Genomic DNA, 23,308 nt, shown 5'->3' with positions numbered 1-23,308 from the left:
TCTTAATGAAAATCAATATAGCATGATTTTAGCATGGTCTTCCTTAAATTACCGGGATTAGTTTGTATTTGTAAGGACAGAAATCATCCTATTTTAAATTAGAGAGATATATTATTTATTACTATTATTCATCAAGTAATCATTATTTAACAGAATTAAGTTATAATTATGATGTACAGGAAAAATAAGTGCATTAAAGCATACTTCAAAGACCTACAATTTTAGTTCTTTTTATATGCCCTTTATACTATCGGGTTTTCATAATGAAGTTATAGATAACAAAATTATATAGCCATAAAATCTAAAATGCTTTTCAAAATGAAATTATTTTTATCAATGACCATACATTGAAAAAAATCCATAGCTTTTTTGAAATTAAAAAAAGTTTTCATTAATTCAATGAATATTTAGTAAAAACATACTGTGTGTGAGACATTGTGCTAGAAATATAATGATGAGCAAAGCATACATAGGTCCTGCCTTAATCAGACTTAAAGTGTTCTTCTACAGTAAAATATCAAAATACTTAATGAAATGAAATCTTCTAGGAAAGTATTTTATATGTTTTTATGAATAGTGCTGCTGTGGAAAATTAGAATATTATCTTTTGAGTGTATTACTCCACTACTAGATGCAGAAAAATTGACTTCTTAAGCAGTGGTATTTATTACTAATGTTTATTGAATTAAATTGAAAACAAAAATTATATCATGAAATGTTTCATTGGCTGTATAATGGGCCTATTTCCATCATTTCTGAAATATCTCTTGGATTTTTAGTATTGGTTTAGAGTATAAAAGACAGTGATGGCCAATGTTGGCCGTGGCTATTAATGGTTTATATTAGTTGAAAGCTGTAAAATCATCCAAGAACTCTATTAGCATTAGAATAATAATTTACCAAGACAATTACCACATACTGGAAATTTTTGCAGCTCTAATTCAGTATTATTAATAATGGATAAAATTGCATTTTTCTCAGGTTGCTGTGGGCAGCGGGGAATTATTTCAATGAATATTTCAGCACATTATTTTAATCATTTTTCCACCAAATCAAAGTGGGCAATATTTTATACTTCTTAATTCAGCCTACTAAGAAACCATGGTCATTAAATTGTAAACTATTTGTAGTGAGGTCTATTCTGTGATTTACAACCCTTGTTAAAAACAGTGTAAAAGAAAGCAAACTGTACCATTAATACTTGTAATTTGATGTTGCCTTTGTTACTAAACTCCACATGATTAATGCTTTTAGTAGAAAGAAGAAAGTTTTAAAAAATAAAAAGCAGAGCTGAGTGGTATAATACCTAAAATATGAGAATGTTATTATTTTAAGTCTTTTTCACTTGTAGAGGAAATATATATATATATGCATATATATACACAAATACAAGTGTAAAATATAAGTATCTCCAAAATTATCTTAATTTTTCAATGAGACCAACAAAATAACTTCAATTTTATGGAAAAATGTATTTCCAGTTATGCATTGTTATTAATAGGGATTACTTTTTTTCCCTCTACTCTTAGCCAATTGCATGATTTCTGGCGTTTGGATTACTGGGAGGATGATCTTCGTCGAAGGAGAAGATTTGTTCGCAATGCATTTGGCTCCACTCATGCTGAGGCATTGCTCAAAGCTGCAATAGAATATGGTTAGTACCAATGCTTCTTCCACAAAAATACTTCTGGATGTGAGGTGACTCCTTGTGTTTGAGAATTCCGTTTTTTTATTTTCACTAGTATTTAATGTTCTCCATGTCATGAGTCAGAAATATTTTGTTCTGCTTTATCCTTCAGCATCGTTTAGGTTACTGTTAATCAACCCAATATTTCTCAGAATAGATATATTTTTATATCCTTCAACTTATTTTTAAGAGATAAGTGGACTTCACATAGTTAGTTATTAACTAACATTCCTTTCATATATCCTAACACAAGAATAAAATCAATTTCTTTCTCGGTGTCTTTCAAACTTTAATGACCAAGACCCATAGTAAATACTGTGATCCTGTACTCAGACTTATATATTTTATGTATAAATTTGTTTCTGTGTACACACTTATATATACTGCATTAATATACATATACACATGTAATATATATACATATGTATACTGTGAGTATGTTTATGTATGCATATACATATTGTATATATAACTGAAAAAAATGTTTTATTAACAACCTCTTTATATGATATTTTGTTTTAATCCCACCTATTCCTTTCAGTTTAATAAAATAGAATTTAAAATCTTGTTATAAGCTGCCAATTTAAATTTCCAATCCTCCAATGGACTACAAGTGAAGTTTGAAAAAGATGGTCTCCTACTTACAGTATCATTAATTATCACACTACAGTACAACTATACCCTAAATTGTTCTTTATAAATTGTACAATAAATCATAACTATCAAAATATTTTTATAGTTTAATAAAATGCTGCTAGTTTAGATTGTTTTCTACCAAGAAGTATACTTAGGAACATTTGGTCTACTTGCCCATTTTTAAATGCTCTAACAAGTTTAAGTTTGTTGGGGTATATCAGAATTTTACAAACCACATTGACTAAGGAAATACCAGTAATGAACACTGTCTATGTATTTGTTATCCACTTTTGTTCTTCAATTACTTGTATTTTATTATATTAATTTTCTTTTATTTGGGAGTACTAAGTGAGCCATCTGTTTTTAAAATTTAAAAACAGTTGATAAATAGTATTATATCAAATCATAGTTTATATCATGTAATACCATTCATGTTCTTAATGAATTAAACAGGGAAATAATAAAAAGACAAAATGTGTAAAGCTTTTAAAATTTCTTTTCCCAGTAAGCTATGAATTGCTATAACTTAATAAGTGTCAAAATATCATTAAAAATAGATAAGGATTTCATATGAAACAGTTATACCTAAGATAAAAGTTATACAGTAACTTTATACAGTAAAAGTAACTATGGAAAAAATATACTGGAAAAAAATTATAGTTTGTCTTTTTTGAATAACTAAAAATAGCACCTAAGGATAATAGCCCTCTAAGGATTTGATACCAACTCAAAATGAGTTATCATTATGATCCTGTAGGAGAGAGTCTTAGAAATATCTGCCTACCTAGTAGTGGCATGCTTTATAATATGAGCTTAAAATTATTAATCCTTCATTTAATTTAACCAATAATTTAGACTTTTTCACCAGTTAATCCTGAATTTATCTCATTTGAAAGTAGAAACATATAAAGACAATTTGTACCAGAGTTTATACTACAGTGATACCATTAGTAATACTGAGTTGCCAAAGCTTTAATTGTACAGAATTCATATTATATTACATTCCACAATGTACAGATTACTTTTAAGAAAGGCTTTTTTAAGAAAAATGTTTGTATTTCTTCTTAAAAGTGAATACTTTGTGTGTTTAATTTGTAAAATAATTTCTAATAAACCAGTGTCAAAGCCTATAAGAAACAAAATTTAAAATCTTTAAATAAAATCTTTTTCAAACTGATAGTCATATTTTAATAAAATAGTAACTATTGTTAATCAACCTAAAGTAAAAAATAATACCCTAATTTTGAAATAGATAAGAGGTGTGATACTAGATATTCTTTATATGTACTATATTTTAAAATATAGTATTTATGAATTTTTAATCTGGATCATAAGCAACGTTCAGAACCTATTATCTATCCCTCTTGAGTTGTGTTCTTTTATAAAAGAAAAGAGGAGTATGTTTTTATTATACCTGTTAAGAACAAAGATGACACATCTACACAGTAAAATATTCAGGGAATCGACATGGTACTATTGGAGTTACTCCATGGTCATTCTAAGGTCAGGGAGTGGAAGAATAAAGACAACTAAAACAATTTTATCTCCAAAAACAATTATCCTCTAACCTTCATCACAGTTCACAGGTCTATGGACTTTAGAACTGAGTGGAGAATTGGGAGTAAATACAGAGGATGTAGAGAAGGTGAGTGGGAAGCTCTCCCTGGAGTGATCTATACGTAGAAGTAGAGGGAAGAATCACAAATTGACAAGAGAAATTCAGTATTATGCCTTCTTCCTACCTCTTAATGTGCACTCTAACCTATATAGAAAATATCTCTTCAGAAGAAATAGGAAGTACATGTCAATAAATATTACAAAGCACTTAATCCAGTAAATGTTGAAAAACTTAATTCAAAACAGATTTTGTACTGCCAAGGACCCAAAAGATAAGGAAAGACCGAGAAAATATTCCAAACTGGAGGAGACCAAAAAAGATAAGATAGATTATTACAGCACGTTTGTTTGTTTGTTTGTTTGTTTTTTGTGACGGAACTTCACTCTTGTTGCCCAGGCTGGAGTGCAATGGCGCGATCTCAGCTCACTTCAACCTTCACCTTCTGGGTTCAAGTGAATCTCCTGCTGGGATTACAGGCGCCTGCCACCACGCCCGGCTAACTCTTTTGTATTTTTAGGAGAGACAGGGTTTCACTATGTTGGCCAGGCTGGTCTTGAACTCCTGACCTCAGGTCATCCACCCACCTCGGTCTCCCAAAGTGCTGGGATTACAGGCGTGAGCCACCACGCCCGGCCTTAGAGCACATTTTTCTAGATGATTGCAGTTGGTAAAATTTGACTGGGGTCCATGATCTGGATGGCAGTATTGTTATCAATGCACACTTCCAGAGTTGGAGGGTTGTTGGTGCTTAGACAGGAATCTTCTTGTTTTGAGAAATACAACGGAGTAGTTAGGGGTAATAGGGTGCCATACCTGCAACTTCTCAAAAGGTTTTCAAAAGATCAGTGATAATGGATATGTGCAGGAGTGGGGGGGGGGGGGTGTAGATGTTTGTTAATATTGGGAAAGCCTGGATAAGGATAAAACTGGGAGTTTTGTACTATATTTGAAATGTTTCTGTTAGTTTGAAATTATTTCAGATTTTGTTTAAATTTTATCCCTGCAAGTTGAATTAAAAGAAAAAGCAATTTTAAAAAGTATGGAATAAATCATTTATCCATTGTAAATGAGCTCAGAAACCTTTTTCTTGTAATATTCGGTATTAGTGGGTTTGCAGTAAAAAATAAAAAGAATCTCATGTACGTTGCTGAAACAATGTAAATGAGGATTGCTGGAAACAAGTCCTTTGCAAAACATTTTGCCAATGCACATCAAGAGCCTCAAAAATGCTGATAATCTTTGACCCAATAATTCCCCATCTAGGAACTTGACCCAAGGAAATGACTCAAAAGAGGGGAAAAAAAGCTATTTTAAAATATTCACCATCGTTTTATTTGGAAAATCTGAAAAGCAATATAATATTGTGGGAAAACTGGAAAGTTTGGTTTCAAAAAAAAGAATGGACTCAAAAAAAAGAAAGAAAATAGATTTCGTATATTTTAAAGAAAGATTTTGTATATACAAATTGCCAGGACATCCATGTAAAAGTTAAAAAAAAAATAGCCTGACGTCTGGATATTCCGTCTGCCATTAAACATTTAAATGTGTTTAAGTATTTTGAAGTCTGGCAGTGTATAGACTAACATCCAAATGACTTAATGTTTTGGAGTTGCATAAATGTAGATTAAGAATATATTGATAGCACAAACCTGCAAATTCTGACTAAGCTACTAGAATAAATTGAAATTCAACTGATCTCTTCCTCTATGTTAAATAATGACACTATTTCAATTTCCCTGTTGTTAAATTCTACTGTGAAGGCCGGGCGCAGTGGCTCACGCCTGTAATCCCAGCACTTTGGGAGGCTGAGGGGGGTGGATCATGAGGTCAGGAGATCAAGACCATCCTGGCTAACACGGTGAACCCCGTCTCTACTAAAAATACAAAAAAAATTAACCGGGCGTGGTGGCGGGCACCTGTAGTCCCAGCTACTCGGGAGGCTGAGGCAGGAGAATGGCATGAACCCGGGAGATGGAGCTTGCAGTGAGCCTAGATCGTGCCACTGCACTCCAGCCTGGGCGACAGAGTGAGACTCCATCTAAAAAAAAAAAAAATCTTCTGTGAAAGTTAAGTGCTAACCGTGTAGAATTTCTGCTGAAAACTTTGGTCAAAAAATTTTATATTGATCTACATGGTAACAACAAAAAAGATTTTAGGAACAAAAGAACATTTTATAGATGGAACTTTCAGAATGTCTAGAAGTATTTGAATTAGTTATCAAAGTTTTCAGAATTTTCAACATGTTGTATACACTGGGAGAACAAGCTTAAATTACTTAGAAAGAAAATTTTTACATGACCATCAAAGCAATCCCTGGGATTTGAACCATTGATTTGGTCTTATCTATTAATGTAGTAAGTATACTGTAGTTCAAGAATATAAGCCTTTATTAGTGTAATAGAAGTGAAACTGATTTTGCAGACTTCATGTTTTAATAAAAATATCTTGAGTCATTTGATTTTTTCTGATATCCTAAATTCAACTAAACATTTTAAATTACAGTTACATTTTCATGTGATGGGAAGGAACATTTAGCCATCATTTGGATTTCATGACATTATTTTCAGGCAATTTATTTGGTGCCTCAAATATATTAATAATATATTAGCAGTGCTTTTAAATGAGCAAACAATCAGAATTGGATATAATTTCAAGGAAATAAAGGATAATAATTTTATTTCATATTCACTTTGAAAAGCTTTCCCTTCAATTTCATTATTAAAACTTGGTTGACCTTTTTCAGTTGGAAAATATCCTTTATACTGATGGAGTTTTTCATGCTTTTTTAGTAATACTAATGAGTTGAATAATTTATGAGGTTGTCATATGAAAAGATTTTGTGTGATTTGATATGCTTTCAGCCTCTGGTGTTGGAATGTGATTAATGAAAACCTAGAGGCAGGTAGTTTTTTCCCTGGTGGTTAGTGTTCTAATTTTGTGTGTATTTAATGTGTTATTTAGGTGTTTTCTAATAGTAAAATCGCATACAAGTGAAAATTTAATTGATTACCATGAATTTTATGGACTATAGCAATGGAACAGTATAAGGAAAATATTTTAAAACTCATAAACTCATCTTCTGATCTGCAGAATTCTTTTTCTTTTGAGCAAATTAGCTAATAGGGAAATGATTGAAAAAGGAGGGTTTTGTATATTGTTTATATATTAAAATAAAACCTAGACTAGTCAAATTCTGGTGCATTTCTAGCATGTCAATATTGTAGTTGTCGAAGAATGTACAAAATCTTAATAAGTTTGATTGTCTTTGTTGACTGTCAATTATTATTTAGGCCTCTGTTGCCCTTTCATAAAATTACAGTGGAACAATGTTTCATCAAAACCTAAGATTGCAAGCGCCTCCATGTCTGTGATCAAAGACAGCATCTTAAATAGTTCTGATCAGGCATCGTAGAAGAGAGCAGGCTGCTTCAGCCTGAGGAAAAAAAAAAAAAAAAAACATGGAGCAAAAATGACAAAGTTAATCAGTCATTTCTTTGGCAATAAATAATAAGATATGCTGAGAACTGCAAATGAGAACATTCTTATGTTCCTCAGAGATGTGTCTGCTTAACACCTGATTTATCTAAGCTTGTGAAGCCATCAAGTTATGACCTTGATGAATAAAAAGCAGCTCTGTAATGAATCTGGAATTAAATTAGTTTTGATGGTATATGCATGGCTACTGTAATGTGCTACTTTCAGTCATCAAGAATAAGAAAGGCAGTGAGAATAGAAAAATACTAAGACAGCTATACAATTGTTGAGAAAGAAGCTATCAAGTAATCTGACTTCATTTTTCAAAGACTTTATAGTTCTTATAACATGTGAGAGAGATGACTTGATTTTGTAAAACCTAATAACCTATTGGTCGTGTTATGTAGAGACTGTAGTAAACATCTTCGTTATTGTTCATTGATAACTCCGTTTTAGTTGGTGTATTATTAATTGGATCTCCTTATTTGAAATGAAATAGGTAATCTGGTTATGGTTTAAATAATTTATTGAAAGTTAATGATGTACATTTTTAAAAAGAGAGAGAGAAAGACATGCAGGAAGTGTCTGTCAGCTCTTTTTGGTGTCAGTGTCATATTTTAGTATCATAGCCTTGTCTTCACCCTATAGTTTTTACAGTCTCTTAAAATAATTTAAATGGGTTATATAAAGGCTAAGTTACAAAATATTCTTATAAAATACATTTGACAGATACTATATAGCATGTTTCATATTAATAAATGTTCTAAGAGGCCACTTAGTTTTCTGTTGAAGGTTCAGATTGTAGATTTTAAACAGATTCAGAGGACTTGTGTAACTTTATTAATTTAAAAGCATTTATTGAATAACTTCTACATACTATGCACGTGCTAGCTGCTGGATTTGGAGATTGAGACAATCAGTTTCTTCCGTCTAACAGCACATAGTTTAGTGTAGTGATTCTCAACAGGGGCGGGGGTAGGAGTGCACTGCTGGCATCTAATTGGTAGAAACCAGGAATGCTGCCTAAAATATCCTACCACATACAGGAGAGCTCCCCACAACAATGACAACAGCAAAATTCCAGCCCGAAATATCAATAGTACCGAAGTTTGCATAACCCTAGTCCAGTGGAAAGGAATAAAGAAAATAAATGGTTATCATAGAGGGATGTAGTAGTTCCTAAAGGGGCACAGGGAGAGACAGTGACTTACTGAGTCTGGTTGGAGTAGGCTTCGTACAAGTAAAGGCCTATGAATTGTCTCAAGACTTGATTATGAATTTACCAGGTTATCGGGGAGTAAAGGCAGAGGTGATAACAGAAATTACCATGGCATGGAGACATAAAGGACCCTTACTCCTTCAAATGGCCTTAATATTTGGCATTTGATGACAAGTCACTTCGTAAAGGTTTCAGAAAGTATTTTTATTTTAGATGTCTCATATTCCTAGATAAAAAAAAAACCATTTGAGGATAAGATATACTTAATGTAAATGACAAGTTAATGGGTGCAGCACACCAACATGGCACATGTATACATATGTAACAAACCTGCACGTTGTGCACATGTACCCTAGAACTTAAAGTATAATAAAAAATAAATAAATAAATAATTGAATTTGCATTTTAGAAAAAAAAAGAATCAGATCTTCTATCAGTTCCATTTGGAACATTCACATTAATACAATTCTTTGTGCTTATTACTCAGTTGCTATTTTTTATTTAATTTGTAATTGATTTTTTTTTTTTTTTTTTTGAGATGGAGTTTCACTCTTGTTGCCCAGGCTGGAGTGCAATGGTGCGATCTTGGCTCACTGCAACCCTCCCAGGTTCAAGCAATTCTCCGACCTCAGCCTCCTGAGTAGCTGAGATGACAGGCATGTGCCACCATGCGCAGCTAATTTTTGTATTTTTAGTAGAGACAGGGTTTCACTATGTAGGCCAGGCTGGTCTCGAACTCTTGACCTTAGGTGATCCACCCGTCTTGGCCTCCCAAAGTGCTGGGATTACAGGCATGAGCTACCACGCCCAGCCCGATAACTGATTAATTTTAAGGTATACAAACAGATTTTAGCCACACCATTCATCACTTTGGGTAACAACATTGAAGGATGGATTTTCTATAAACTAGGTCTAGAAGGATGGTATTTCCAAATCATTTCTGACTGTCATGGAACTAATTTAGATCATTGTTCAGAATCTTGCTTCTTTTAGACTAATTTTTGGTAAAGTGTACACACAATCACATTTATAAGTGATTACAATATACAATTGTAATATTTTCATCAAAGTATATTAAAAATGTTATGGGAGCTCAGTACAGAGGGTTACCTAACTGAAGAAATATATTTTAGCTGGAGTCAAAAGGATGAATGGAAGTCTTCCCAAGCCAATGTGTGGGAGAGTGGCATTGTGGAAAAAGGGACCACATAATACAACATAATGTGTTCAAGGAATGGAAAATGGTACTAAATGATGGGACACAGGATAGCGTGGGGAAATGGTATGAAGATGAGGCTGAAACACAGTGGTGACCCTGCTGTGAAGCGGATTGTCGTTAAACAATTTTTATTTGGAAAATGACAAACCATAGAAATTAGGTGACATGCTAAATAATAAGTGATAGATAGAGCTAAAACTCAACCCAAATACCAGTCTCTTACTCTACAGTGTGTTGTAGTAAATACATTTGGAATTTCCTTAACTGTCAGGGCATTACCGAACATTTCCCTGCTGTAAAGTTTACCTGCTAATATTTGGTTGGCACTTACAGCCTATCGTCTATAAAGATACATCAGAACAGATTAACTTAGTATCATTCCCAGGATATGTATTCTTTGCCATTTAGGAAAACATTTTTAAATGTTTTGGTGTTTTAAAAAGTGCTTTTAGATCATCTATATCAGCACCATCACTTAGGTATTTCATTTTTTAATAATTAAAGAGACTTTTAAAATTATCTCTTTCTTCCATGTCTCTGGGCCAATTGTTTACCTGTCTCAAAAATCTCCTACCTCCATTTTCCATCATCTCACACTTTTAAAGTGAATTGTCCACATTGGACTTTGTGATATACTTAAAAGAAGACACCAAGCCTCTCATGGAAAACCAGCCCATATTTATTGTCTCCATTTATTTTCCTTAAATTGTCTATACAAACATGATTTTCTCCCTCACATTTTTAAAATTCTTACTGTAAATTCTCCATTGAAAATTCTAATCTATAGTAATCTGATTTCTGGTTGTTAATGCTGTGTAGAGCAAAACCACCATTCATTTTTGGCATAATGTGATTAAAATATAATATAAATGCTAACTCGCATGACCTACCAAAGCCTATATGTTTGGGATATGCCATATCCCAAATGAAGGCCTTGTTGTCATTAATGCCACCTTAATTCTTTGACTTCTTGCTGGCTCCTTCCCTTACCTTCATGACCCAGGCCACCTTCACAAAAATTGCTGCTCTATCACAATGATCAATTAGGGAATTGTCAGGTTTGTAAATTTACTAAATGTGCCATGGAGATACCAAAATCACTAAATGATTGGATTGAGATCAAAAACCGAGAATATTGTCTTAGTGCATATGCTATCTGCAAGATGGAAAAATAAACTTGTCTCCTATTTGAAAATACATGGAATGGAAAAGGTTTAAAACTCTAGTAAAGAAGGAATGCTAGTTGTGACAAACAAAAAGAAGACAGTGAGGTAATGTCACTTACTGTGTGAGAAAGTCTCCCCACCCTCCCAGCCCACTCTCAAGCTGTCCAGTTAATCGTTTTTTTCATTCTAATAGTTGCCAAACTTTCTAACTCACATTCTGCTGCTCACTAGCCATCTACCTGTCTTGGTACATGATGCAGGTTCCTTTCCTTTGTGCCTCCCTCCCTGCCTCCCTCCTTTTCTTGCTTTCTTTCAGAAAAACATATGTTCATTACAGGACATACCAAAAAAAGTGCCAAAAAAATTTAAAGAAGTCATCCACATAAAGATAGCTGTCTTTATCATTTTCGTGTATTTATTTCATGTTAGTATTTTTCTGTGTGTATTTTATCATAGGGACCAAACGCTATGCAATGCACTCATACTGTCACAAAGATGAATAGTGCATCATCTCTGCTCTTTATGATATTTAGAGAGTTCCAAAAGACCCAAGTCTTCTATATGTTTTATTACGTTTTTTCACAAGTAAAATGTGCCCTGCGGTTTTTAATATAATGAAATCTCATTTTAAATAATTAAAAATCTTAACTTCATGGCTAATCAAAATCCTATCAAGTAATATCTAGTCTAAAATGTGGAGAGAGTCTGCGTTTACCATCATGTATATTCTTAAAATATGGTTTATCAAATTTTCTTTAGAAAGCATAGAATGCAGTTTTCTACATTGACTCCATTAAGAAGATTATTAAGTTAACATTTCATACTTATATAGTGCTTCACTTAAATTCAATAATATTTTCTTGCACTTTTTTAATTGCATTTCTCTGTTTAAAAATGCTGTTTATGAATTTCCCGTTTGTTGGTCTGCTCTAAAAAATATTGCTTACCTATGAATATTTTGAATTAGGAATAAATGAAATTCCGTTTTTGCTGTCAGAACCAAATTGTAAAAATGCATTGCATGTCTTTGAAAATCAGTATACTCTATTAGCAGGCCTGTCAATATAAAAAGTGCATTCCATTTCCACCTCTTGCTCTAATAACCTTTTCTGTGTTACTCTGAGGCAGTTCACATAATCAGAGTATATTGTCAGCTTACTGGAGTTGGGGAAGCATGAAATGAAAATCACGTTAATATTGATCCAATTCTTTTGCTTGCAAGTGTCCTTGATGTCCTTTTCCAGTGAGCAATAACTGTTGGTGTTAGGTAGCCATTTTCTTCTCTTCTTTCTTAAATTCCAATAAATTGTTTACAAGCATAACTAATTTGAATAAAAATTTAACACTTGGAATAATTTCCATGTGTTAATTCCCAGATTGCTAATGCTGCACATTTACTATACTACTGAACTGTTTTCCCCCAGCTTTTCAAAACACAGCCTACCTAAAGACGTAGTATTTATATCTAGTTTAAAATAAAAGTCTGTACAAGTTCCTTTTTGGTAAAATTACATAAGATGCTGTACTCTGACTTTTATGTAATATAGTCATGTGCTAAAATGGACCGTAAGTGCCATGAATTATTGATCCATGTAAGGAATAGCATTTTTGAACCAAGTTTATTATAAATTTGAAGCTGGTGTCTTGGGTTTTTAATTTTATAGTGGTATAGATATCTTTTTTGGATTATTCAATATATTCTCTGTCAACAAAATTAAATTGAAGTGGGAATCATGGTTAGATCCAACTCATTCAAACTAAAATATCCACAACTAAGAAAGGAGGAATTGGATGGTTGAACTATCCAAACTTTATATCTGTATTTATTAAATTTGCTTAGCAAATACTAAGATTTTTACTTAAAATGTGTTTGGAACAACAAATAGAAACAGTCTATTTCATGTGTAGAAATACTTGCTTTCATAAAATAATTTTATGTTGATAAAGTGAGGCTTCTGACTCAGTATCAGGTATAAAAGATTGAGAAAATGCTTGAGATTTCTGGTCATTCTTTCTAATTTAGTGCTTTTATTCAGTATCACTAACAATTTTTGCCATTGGGATTTTTCTATTGAAAGACCTGTTTTCTTTTCCTTTTTAAAAAAATGCTATTTTATAAAGAAGATGATTTAATTTTTTGTCCTTAATCTTCATTAGAAAAGTGATCTTTCCTATTATCGTAATTTGTTTCTTAAGGAAGGACACACTTATGTTTTAAAGTCAAACACAAAATTAAAGTTTGAATTTAGATGATTTACAAAGAAAAATATTTACTTATTAGTAAGTGATTGTTACAGTAGACTGTTCCAGTGTGTATCTATTACTTTTATCTCACAGATACACTAAGGTAAGCATAAAATATTTTCGAACAATAGGTTCCTCAGTATAAGAAAAAGCATTCTTTCAGGTTTTTTTGAAATGTTCAAAATTGTAAACTTCTCAGTAATAGATTGATTCATACATATTATTGCACAAGATTATGTCATCATATCTATCTGAGAGGTATGTTTATCTTAAATCTTTTTCCTTTTAGTGGAAATTAAACAACATCATTTAGAGTTACTAAAAGCACTGATCTGAAAAGGTATTTGTTGCTCAGACTTGTTTTAATGAGAAAAAGTAATCTTTAAAATTTCCCAAAGTATTCATGTAATTAATGCACTTTAAAAAGTATTTAGGTTTGGAAATGAATTGCAACATTTTGTTCTACTAAAAGAGTGGTAGACTTTGTCAAAATACATTGAACAAGCTAAAGAAAAAATTGAGAAATGGCGTATAATGAAAAAAATTTCTTCTTTGAAGGCTGGGCGCGGTGGCTCACGCTTGTAATCCCAGCACTTTGGGAGGCCGAGGCAGGCGGATCACGAGGTCAGGAGATCGAGACCACGGTGAAACCCCGTCTCTACTAAAAATACAAAAAAATTAGCCGGGCGTGGTGGCGGGTGCCTGTAGTCCCAGCTACTCGGAGAGGCTGAGGCAGGAGAATGGCGTGAACCCGGGAGACGGAGCTTGCAGTGAGCCGAGATTGCGCCACTGCACTCCAGCCTGGGTGACAGAGCAAGACTCCGTCTCAAAAAAAAAAAAAAAAAAAGAATTTCTTCTTTGAAAAAGAATGCCATCCTGTTCAACAGATTTCTGAATGTTTAGAAGCAGAATTACCTGATAATACATTTAGGTAAAAATAAAATTAGACCAGATTTCTATTCTACCAGTATCCTCCCAAAGATCTTTTTCCAAAGATGAAAAGAAGCCTATATTAAATGCATTATCTCTTCTTGAGAAAGCAGTTCTTTTCCTTCAAATATCCAAGATACTAAACATATTTATATAATTAATTATCTGTATGCAAAATCAGAAGTACATGTCAAATACACTGGTGCTTTATGTAATTTTATTTAATAATATCTTTAAATGAATAAAATAGTTATGGAAAACCTACATTACATTTAAAATGTAAGCTATTTATACTACATTCAATTTCCAAAGTACTTCATAACACCTGTACTTCATGCTATCATTCCTGTCGTCAGGGAGCATCCAATCTAGTGGAGGAGTTGAAGGCTCATTCATGTTTTAATGAGTACGAACACTGTTATAACAGCATGGTGGAAGGAAGAATATTAACCCCAACTGAAGGAAAGGAAACTATCACTTGTTGAATACCTGACGTTGGACAGGCATTGTGCCAAGACCATAGACTCATGTTTTATCTTGAGTTTTTTAATCCTCAGATAAGCCAGCTTTTTTCCCCATTTACATAAATCTTATGCAACACTGTTATAAGCAATAAAGCATTAACTATGTTCTTTTTCAATTTTAATTATGTACTCAGTATACTTTTTATCCTCTTGTTTTATTTATTTTATCAAAATTTTAATAAACATTTTTGAAAGCTTACTATGTAAATAATCTCCACACATTTCCATTGTCTCATTTTAACTTTGCAATAATCCTGTGAAAGAAAATATGGAAAATACTTAATATTACTCTTCTACAAATCTGGAAACTGAAATTAAGAGATTGGTCTGAATTTTTAAAATGTTTCTAATGGATATTAGTGGGGAACAATAACTTATGAATGGCAAATCCATTCATCAGTTCAACTCTCCCACTTATGAGGAAACTGTAAAGTACATGAAAAGAAAAGTAACTTAACTAATGTGCATGTAAAATGACTAATACATGAATTGTGTTTATGTGTTTTCATTTACTCAACAAACATTTTTTACAATTTTAACATGTGAAATTAAAGTCCAGTAGAGAATCCCTAAAATAAAAACACTCCAAAATTGAACAATGATAAGATATGATGACTTATTTCTAAGATAGAAATGTTTATATATATATATGTGTATATGTATATATATATATATATACACATATATATACACATATATATATATACACACATATATATATATAAAATACTTGAAGTTCTAGGGTACATGTGCACAACATGCAGGTTTGTTACAGATGTATACATGTGCCATGTTGGTGTGCTGCACCCATTGACTCGTATTTACATTAGGTATATCTCCTAATGCTATCTCTCCCCCCTCTCCCCACCCCACAACAGGCCCCAGTGTGTGATGTTCCCCTTCCTGTGTCCATGTGTTCTCATTGTTCAATTCCCACCTATGAGTGAGAACATGCGGTGTTTGGCTTTTTGTCCTTATGATAGTTTGCTGAGAATGATGGTTTCCAGCTTCATCCATGTCCCTACAAAGGACATGAATTCATCATTTTTTATGGCTGCATAGTATTCCATGGTGTGTATGCGCCACATTTTCTTAATCCAGTCTATCATTGATGGAAATTTGTGTTGGTTCCAAGTCTTTGCTATTGTGAATAGTGCCGCAATAAACATACGTGTGCATGTGTCTTTATAGCAGCATGATTTATAATCCTTTGGGTACATACCCAGTAATGGGATGGCTGGGTCAAGTGGTATTTCTAGTTCTAGATCCCTGAGGAATCGCCACACTGTCTTCCACAATGGTTGAACTAGTTTACAGTCCCACCAACAGTGTAAAAGTGTTCCTATTTCTCCACATCCTCTCCAGCACCTGTTGTTTCTAAGATATAAATGTTATACAGAGATGGAAATAATCAACCTGACTGAATCCTGAAGGAATAGGCACGTAAGAGATTTTATGTAAAAGAAATTACATAGGTTGGACTTAAAGATTTGAGACAATGTGGCATGTATGCAGACAAAAACATTCAGCTTTTAGAGAATATGAGGTGCAAAGAGGCCAAATCAGTAAAATAGTGAGGTTAAATAAGCAGAGGCTAGATCATGAGCTTTAAAGCATATGTTTAAATGGTACAAATAAAATAACATTGAGAATGTATTATTCCATGGTTGATATACATTAGATAGATATACGTATATACCTATATATCTATATAAATATACCTATATATATGTAACTTTTCAATAAATGAAAACCCCATAGTTCCACAGTCAATATAAATAATAATAGCATAAGCTGGTGAAAAGCTGAGTCTCCACTAAAACTGGCTTATTATGGGGTTATATCTCTTTTCTTTGTGTGTTAGCCACACATGATTTATAGCTAACCTATTGTTGTGAATTACTTTTTCCTTTATTAGTATAGATGTTTTAGAGTTGATTATAGGAGGATTTCTTAAACAGAAATAAAATACTGTATTTTTCTTTATATTAATTGTTTATATTTATCGATAGAAAAGAACATAAAAGTCACATGAACTAATTTCTTTGCCTTGATCCTGTGGCCATTCCAGACAGACATATTCTTTGATGTCGTTAAGAGCAGTTAATGTCTCCAGTTTGTCATCTCTATATTTTAACTTATGCTTATTTAAAATAACAATAAAACTTTAAAATGGTAATTTAAAATATATCAATAAGAGTAACAATAATACTGGAATATAGTAACAATACTAGAAACTTTTAGTTCTGCTGTTACTTCACCTTTAAAATATACCTTTTTTCACATGGATTCTTGGTTATTAATAGAAATTTTATGAAAAAGGAACTTTAGATTTCTGCAATGCAATATTCTGTATTACATAACATTTTCATATACAGAGCTTTATGTATATACTTACTAAGAAGTCGGTCTATAGAGTGCTTTCGTGTGTTATTTGTCACATGATGTAGAAAATAACATAAGTGCAGTTTTGGATTCAGCTTCCTTGAGCTGTAATTCAGTGGCATTTTTTCTCCTGAAACTTTTAAATTTTTTGGTATTTTAATGTTTTCATAGGCAATAGCATATATGTCTATCCTACCAAGCTTTACACATAATGTACATTTTCAGATCCAAGGCGTTCTGGTAGTTTGTGGTATTCGCTTGTTAATTTCTTGATGAATGGCTAAAGAGGCCAAAAAGTGCACTCAGTCCAACATGTCTTCTGAAGATAGATGATCTCAAATAAATTCTCTTCCCAATCAGATTTTGATTTGTTGGGTGTTAAACCAATTCTTTCTAAGGACGGTGTTTACAAGCCTTGTAATGAGACAGCCCTTTGAGACCTTACCTCTTTTTGCCTGTAATTTTGATGAATGAAACTCTAATTCATAAAGGATATTGTGATTGAAAAGCGCCTTTAGATCTCATACACTTTAATTTAGATAAATGTTTGGTGCAGTACCATAAAATCAGGAAGTTTGCTGAGCTGCAAACTGATAACACTTCAACAAGGATGATAAGCTTAGTGTGTTGCTATGGATTAGTTTACTATATATCTTTTAAAGTCATGATTGTTTTACTGCTTTAAAACCAGAGGGGATAAAATTGAAAGCTTGATGTACATTTCAGAGCTCACCTTTCTTCTACTACATTTTCTTCTTTGGTAGATTTTTATTTTGGTAATACAAAAGTAACATAAAGCTTTTTTACTGACAAAGATTACCCATGATTTTTATATAAGGAAAAACTTGCTTTATTAGATTACTCACACTTAAAAGGCTTTTTTGACTTTATTGTAAAGAACCAAGTTCCTTTTCATGTAAATACATAGATTCTCCAGCTTGCCCCAAACTAAAGGCAAATCACTGAGACTCTGAGATATCCTGGGAACTTCAGACTTTGAAATATGCAGGGGTAACTGTAATGTTTGAGTTTATATATTTATTCAGGATTTACAAGGGCTTGCTTTGTGCTAGGCAGTGTGCTAAATACTGAGAATACCAAGACAAAAACATGTTTCCAGTCATGAAGGAACTTGGAGGCTTTTGTGGGGGTGAGTAAGCAAGCAGTTATAATACCTATAAATTCTGCAGTAGCAGGGTTTATGAGGTATGGTGGAAGCATAAGGGAAAGAGCACACAAGTGCTCTTAAGAAATCAGAGAAGGGAATAGGGTGGTGGGGTGAACTTGAACTTCAGTTCAGCACATGTTTGTGGCACAACTGCTGGGCTCTAGGCACTGAAGCTACAGAAATGGGACTACAGCCTAGTGGAGAGGACAGACACATAATAGGTAACACCTATACAGTGCAGTTGAATTATGTGTAAGCTGTGAACATGCGGTAGGGTTTGTTAGGAAAGGCAACTGAAGGAAGTGAGTTTTGAAGGGCAAGTAGCAAATTAGCCAGGCCAAGGAGGAAAGGTAGGAACATACCCTGCAGAGGGAATAACATTAGCATGGGTAAAGAGGTATGTGAAAGCATGACATATTTTGGAAGCTATAAGTGGTCCAATATTGCTGAGGAGGGTGTGGTGAAAACACAGAACTGGTAATGAGAGGATAAAAGGCCTTGGTAAGCCCTGCTAAGAAGTTTGGATTTATCCTCCAGTCTAAGTCTTGCATTAGGTGTTCTTGATTGGGAGGAGTTAATGAATAATTTTAATAGGAAAATGTCCTCAATTTATTTGTGTTTTATAAAAATCACCCTGACAAAAGTATGGAAGGTGGTGTGAGTAAGGCAGCTGTTGACACCCTCTAGACCAAAACAGTGATGGCCTGAACTAGGGCAGTGGCAGTCACCATGCAGGATGAATTCCTAGGTTTCTGCTAAAGTACATGGTTGGCCAAAATAGGAGGAGGAGAAGGAGCAAGAGACAATTAGCTCAGTAAAAGAAATGTCCAGTTAATAGTATTCAGGCAAAGTCCAGAAATATAGCTAAGAAGACCTCAGGAGAGATTGCTTAATTATTAATCATTGGATTTGCCTCTTTTTCTCAAACGATGCAAGCTCTGTATTTCCGTTTACCAAGAAGCAAACAAGTTGTAAAGATAGCTACCCTCAAAAGATTACTTTCGTGCTGGCTTTATATCACCAAAAATCAAATAGAATTAAGATGAGGTTCTGAAGCATTCAGTGATCTATCCCCAATCTTTTATTCCAGAAATAATGATTATCTATGGGCCAGTGAAAGAACAATACACATGGAACCCATTTAATTCCCATCCCCTCCAATGTAGCTTTGATTTCTAATAATAATATTTGTCTCTGAAGTATTTATCAAAATATATATTTAACAATCTATTACTTTATACATTTAAGGTATGCGTTAACCATGTGCTCTAAATGTGGTTATGCAGTAGGAGCTAGGATGACAGACTATACCTCTTAGCCAGTGACACTCTGTAATGGTATTGTGATGTGACTATGTTCCTCAACATGTGTTTTTACTCTGGCGGCCTTTGAGTCCATTTTTTCATATTTTAGCAAACAGAATTAGCCTATATTCACTGAGAAAAAGAAGTATACAAACTGCAAAGAGAAAAAGGAAAAAAGCTAACTATTTTACAATGCAAGTTGTATGACAGCCAGATGTACTTGCAAGAAAATGGTTGAGGCTGGGCACAGTGGCTCATGTGTATAATCCCAGCACTTTGGGAAGCCAAGGTGGGAGGATCACTTGAGCCCAGGAGTTCAAGCCCAGCCTGAGAATATAGTAAGAGCCCATCTCTACAAAAAAAAAAAAAAGCCAGGCATTTGTGGTATGCATCTGTAGTCCCACCTACTCAGGAAGCTGAGGTAGAATGATTGCTTGAGCCTGGGAGGTCGATGCTGCAGTGAGCTGTGATCATGCCACTGTACTCCAGCCTGGGTGACAGAATGAGACCCTGTCTCAAACAACAACAACAAAATGGTTGAGCAAACATCAGTAGGCAGTAATGGACTGTTGGAAGTTCTGTGGTCTGGGCCTGGGTGAATTGACCAAAACTATTGTAAACTTTCGACCAAAGGCATGACATCATTTGGAGAGCCATTGTCTATGCTCCAACACCATCATGTCCCCTAAAAATATAATACAACACCATATAGGACTGATTTATGAGGCTCCCATTTCCAGGAATATATCCACCACACCAAATGAGATATAAAGACATTTTCCTAGTTAATGCTGCTCCTTGAAGACTATATCCTAATACAGAACACAGTATACTACAATGCTTTCTTCTAAATTGAATTTCAGCTTCAAATGATATAAAAGTATTTCATATGTGTGGTGTTTGTGTGGGTGTGGGTGGTGTATGCATGTATAAAATTTGCTTTCAGTTCAGATAATTTTATATTGTCACCTGCCAAAGCAGGTGTTTGAACATAAATATGAGAATATTTGTTAAGCAGTCAAATTCTTGAGGGATTCAGATGCATTCGTTTCTAACTTATACATTAATGCCAGGTCAAATCTTGCAATATTTCCAATATTTCAGTTTTTCTGCTTATTTTCATGTGTTTCGGTTTTGGCTTTTTGTGTTTTTGTTTGTTTGTTTTTTGAGACGGAGTCTCACTCTGTCGCCCAGGCCTGAGTGCAGTGGCGCGATCTCGGCTCACTGCAAGCTCCGCCTCCCGGGTTCACGCCATTCTCCTGCCTCGGCCTCCCGAGTAGCTGGGACTACAGGCGCTTGGCTCCACGCCCGACTATTTTTTTGCATTTTTAGTAGAGACGGGGTTTCACCGTGTTAGCCAGGATGGTCTCATCTCCTGACCTCTTGATCCGCCCACCTCGGCCTCCCAAAGCGCTGGGATTACAAGCGTGAGCCACTGCGCCCGGCCGGCTTTTTGTGTTATTATATACAGCAAAATAAGGCTATCATTTCAGAAAAACCAGTATTTATTTCACTAATTGCTAAAGAAATAGCTATTGTGAAGAAGCTTTTATGTCTCCATCATTTCTAACTCCGCCTTTCTGTAACTTTCTAATGATAATCATTTTTCCCCTCACATGTGAATGGTTTCTTGTTTTCTGCATACTTATCCACTTTCAAAAATGATCTGCTAATTAGCTAATTAGCAATTGATTAGCTAATTAAGACAAAGTATAATTATGTAAAATAGTGTGATTTTAAGAAAATAAGTTTGGGGTGAAGTACAGACTTTTTGTGCAACATGCACTGATCTTAGAGCCCTAAGACATGGATCTTCGAGTCCTAAGACACGGTAGAGTTCTTTTCTCTACCACTAACAATGCTAGGTTCCTCCAGAATGCATGTAGCTTCCTCTGCCTGTTTCCTCATCTTTAAAATAAGGGTTGATCATTACAGCTCCGCACACCCCACGTTTCTCACAGAAAACCAAACAAGATAAAGTTAAAATGTTCTGTAATTGTAAAGTAATATGTAAATGCAGCATATAATTTAATAAAGCAATCAATTATTTATAATACCTGCTATAAGCAGAAACAGTCATAATAACGTAAATTATTATATATTTGTTGTGATTAGGCACAGAAGAAGATGTAGTAAAGTCGAAGAAAACATTCAGAAGTCAAGCAATAGTGAACCAGAATGCAGAGACAGAACTTATGCTGGAAGGAGACGATGATGCAGTCAGTCTGCTACAGGAGAAAGAAATTGACAACCTTGCAGGTAAATTTTAAAATACGTTTTTCCTATTCGTTGTAAATAAACACAAAGCTACTGAATTCAAAATCTGTCTCCTAGTAAATAAGTGTGTGCCAATGGTTGTAACAATGCTCAATCACATGAATGTTAAAACCCTACTTTATCTCATTTCTAATATTGAAGAGAGGACCCCAAAGAAATGTGTATTTTATTGGCAATAAATGAATATCATCAAATTTCTAGGTAATAAAAAGCAACTTTTTATATAGAAGAAATAATACATAGTATCAGTTATTCACATCTAACGGCCTGTATTATAATTGGGAGGTGGGACAGAATGACAGGCTCATTGATTTACATGTATCTCCAACATGCTAAGAGCCAAGGTCCTTCACCCAGGTGCCAATTGAATTTGCCATTTCCTCTCATTTGTCACTCTAAAGAATGTCTCGCTCCACTCCTGTTTTGTTCTGTAGTCTCATATTGCTAAGCCACTAGCAGATATTCTTTCCCCTACCGCCTCAGTTTTACCTTGTCATGATATAAGTCTGAGCTCAATTCTGGATGTGATTCTACATTGACCAGATGGGGTATGGATATCTGAGCGTATTCACCCATAACCATTTTTGGGTTTTAAGCCACTTTGAGAATCTGATGAAAGCAAATGGCTTCATGAAGAGGCGCATACAATTCTGTACACAATGTCATAGTGATCACTGACCTCTGGAAACCAGTCCATGGATTCATATCCTCAACCTCACCTTAAAAACTCCTGCTTCAGAGTCTCAAAAAGTAGCTGAGTCTTAGTTCTATACTTGCAGCCCACACAAGGTTGAGGTGGCAGGTGGCCATAGAGAGGTGGACTTAAATTTATAATTCTTGATACAACATCACACTTGTTGCAAAGAACATACTGAAAATTATCTGTCATGGCCTTATGAAAGTCTCTAGTGATTTTTTTCTACTGGTTAGAGAGTTCTCTTTTCATCCTCAAAGAGAAGATGTTACTGTTAATTGTAAACTGGAGATAGCACATTATTCTCCCTCTTCTAGATTAAGAAAGAAAATATTTAATAAGTTTATTCTAATGCTAGTTCCTAGATATTTCTATATTATTCACATTTCTGTATTATAAAAACTATTTTTTCGATTTAAATGTACTCTTAAGTCTATGACCAAATGTTTGCCTCAAATTCTTAAGTAAATGTTCAAGTTTTGGTTTTGTTGTTTTTGTGGTTTGTTTTAGTAGCTCAAAGATTTTATATGAAGCCATTTGGAAATTTAAGCTAATGAAGGTCATTGATTCTGTTTGCCCACAGATGTGTTTTCTTTTCTGCTGGTCTCATTCTTCATCTTAAAGAATATAGAAAATTCACAAATGTTATTTCTGATCCTTTTAGATTATGTGTTGTCTTTCCTATTCATATATACTAGCAGAGATGTTTAATAATTGTACAGTTCAGATTAGACTCCCTGGTCCTTTGTTCCTACTGAAGATA

The 23,308-nt window shown here is 33.8% G+C and overlaps 1 protein-coding gene across 4 annotated transcripts in view; it reads left to right on the top strand.

Annotated features, from left to right (window-relative positions):
- Window positions 1–23,308, top strand: part of NBEA (neurobeachin) — a 736,578-nt gene that overhangs the window by 493,527 nt on the left and 219,743 nt on the right. For all 4 annotated transcript variants that reach the window (XM_058437671.1, XM_058437670.1, XM_032150485.2 and 1 more), the window contains 2 exons: window positions 1,530–1,654; window positions 21,690–21,833. In XM_058437671.1, the coding sequence (XP_058293654.1) occupies window positions 1,530–1,654; window positions 21,690–21,833 (269 nt within the window). The remainder of the gene's footprint in view (window positions 1–1,529; window positions 1,655–21,689; window positions 21,834–23,308) is intronic.

The sequence above is a fragment of the Hylobates moloch genome, unplaced genomic scaffold (genome assembly GCF_009828535.3).
Source record: "Hylobates moloch isolate HMO894 unplaced genomic scaffold, HMol_V3 SCAFFOLD_4, whole genome shotgun sequence".
Lineage (NCBI taxonomy): Eukaryota > Metazoa > Chordata > Mammalia > Primates > Hylobatidae > Hylobates > Hylobates moloch.
The sequence above is the reverse complement of the archived record's forward strand: the minus strand, read 5'-3'. Positions and strand labels throughout refer to the sequence as shown.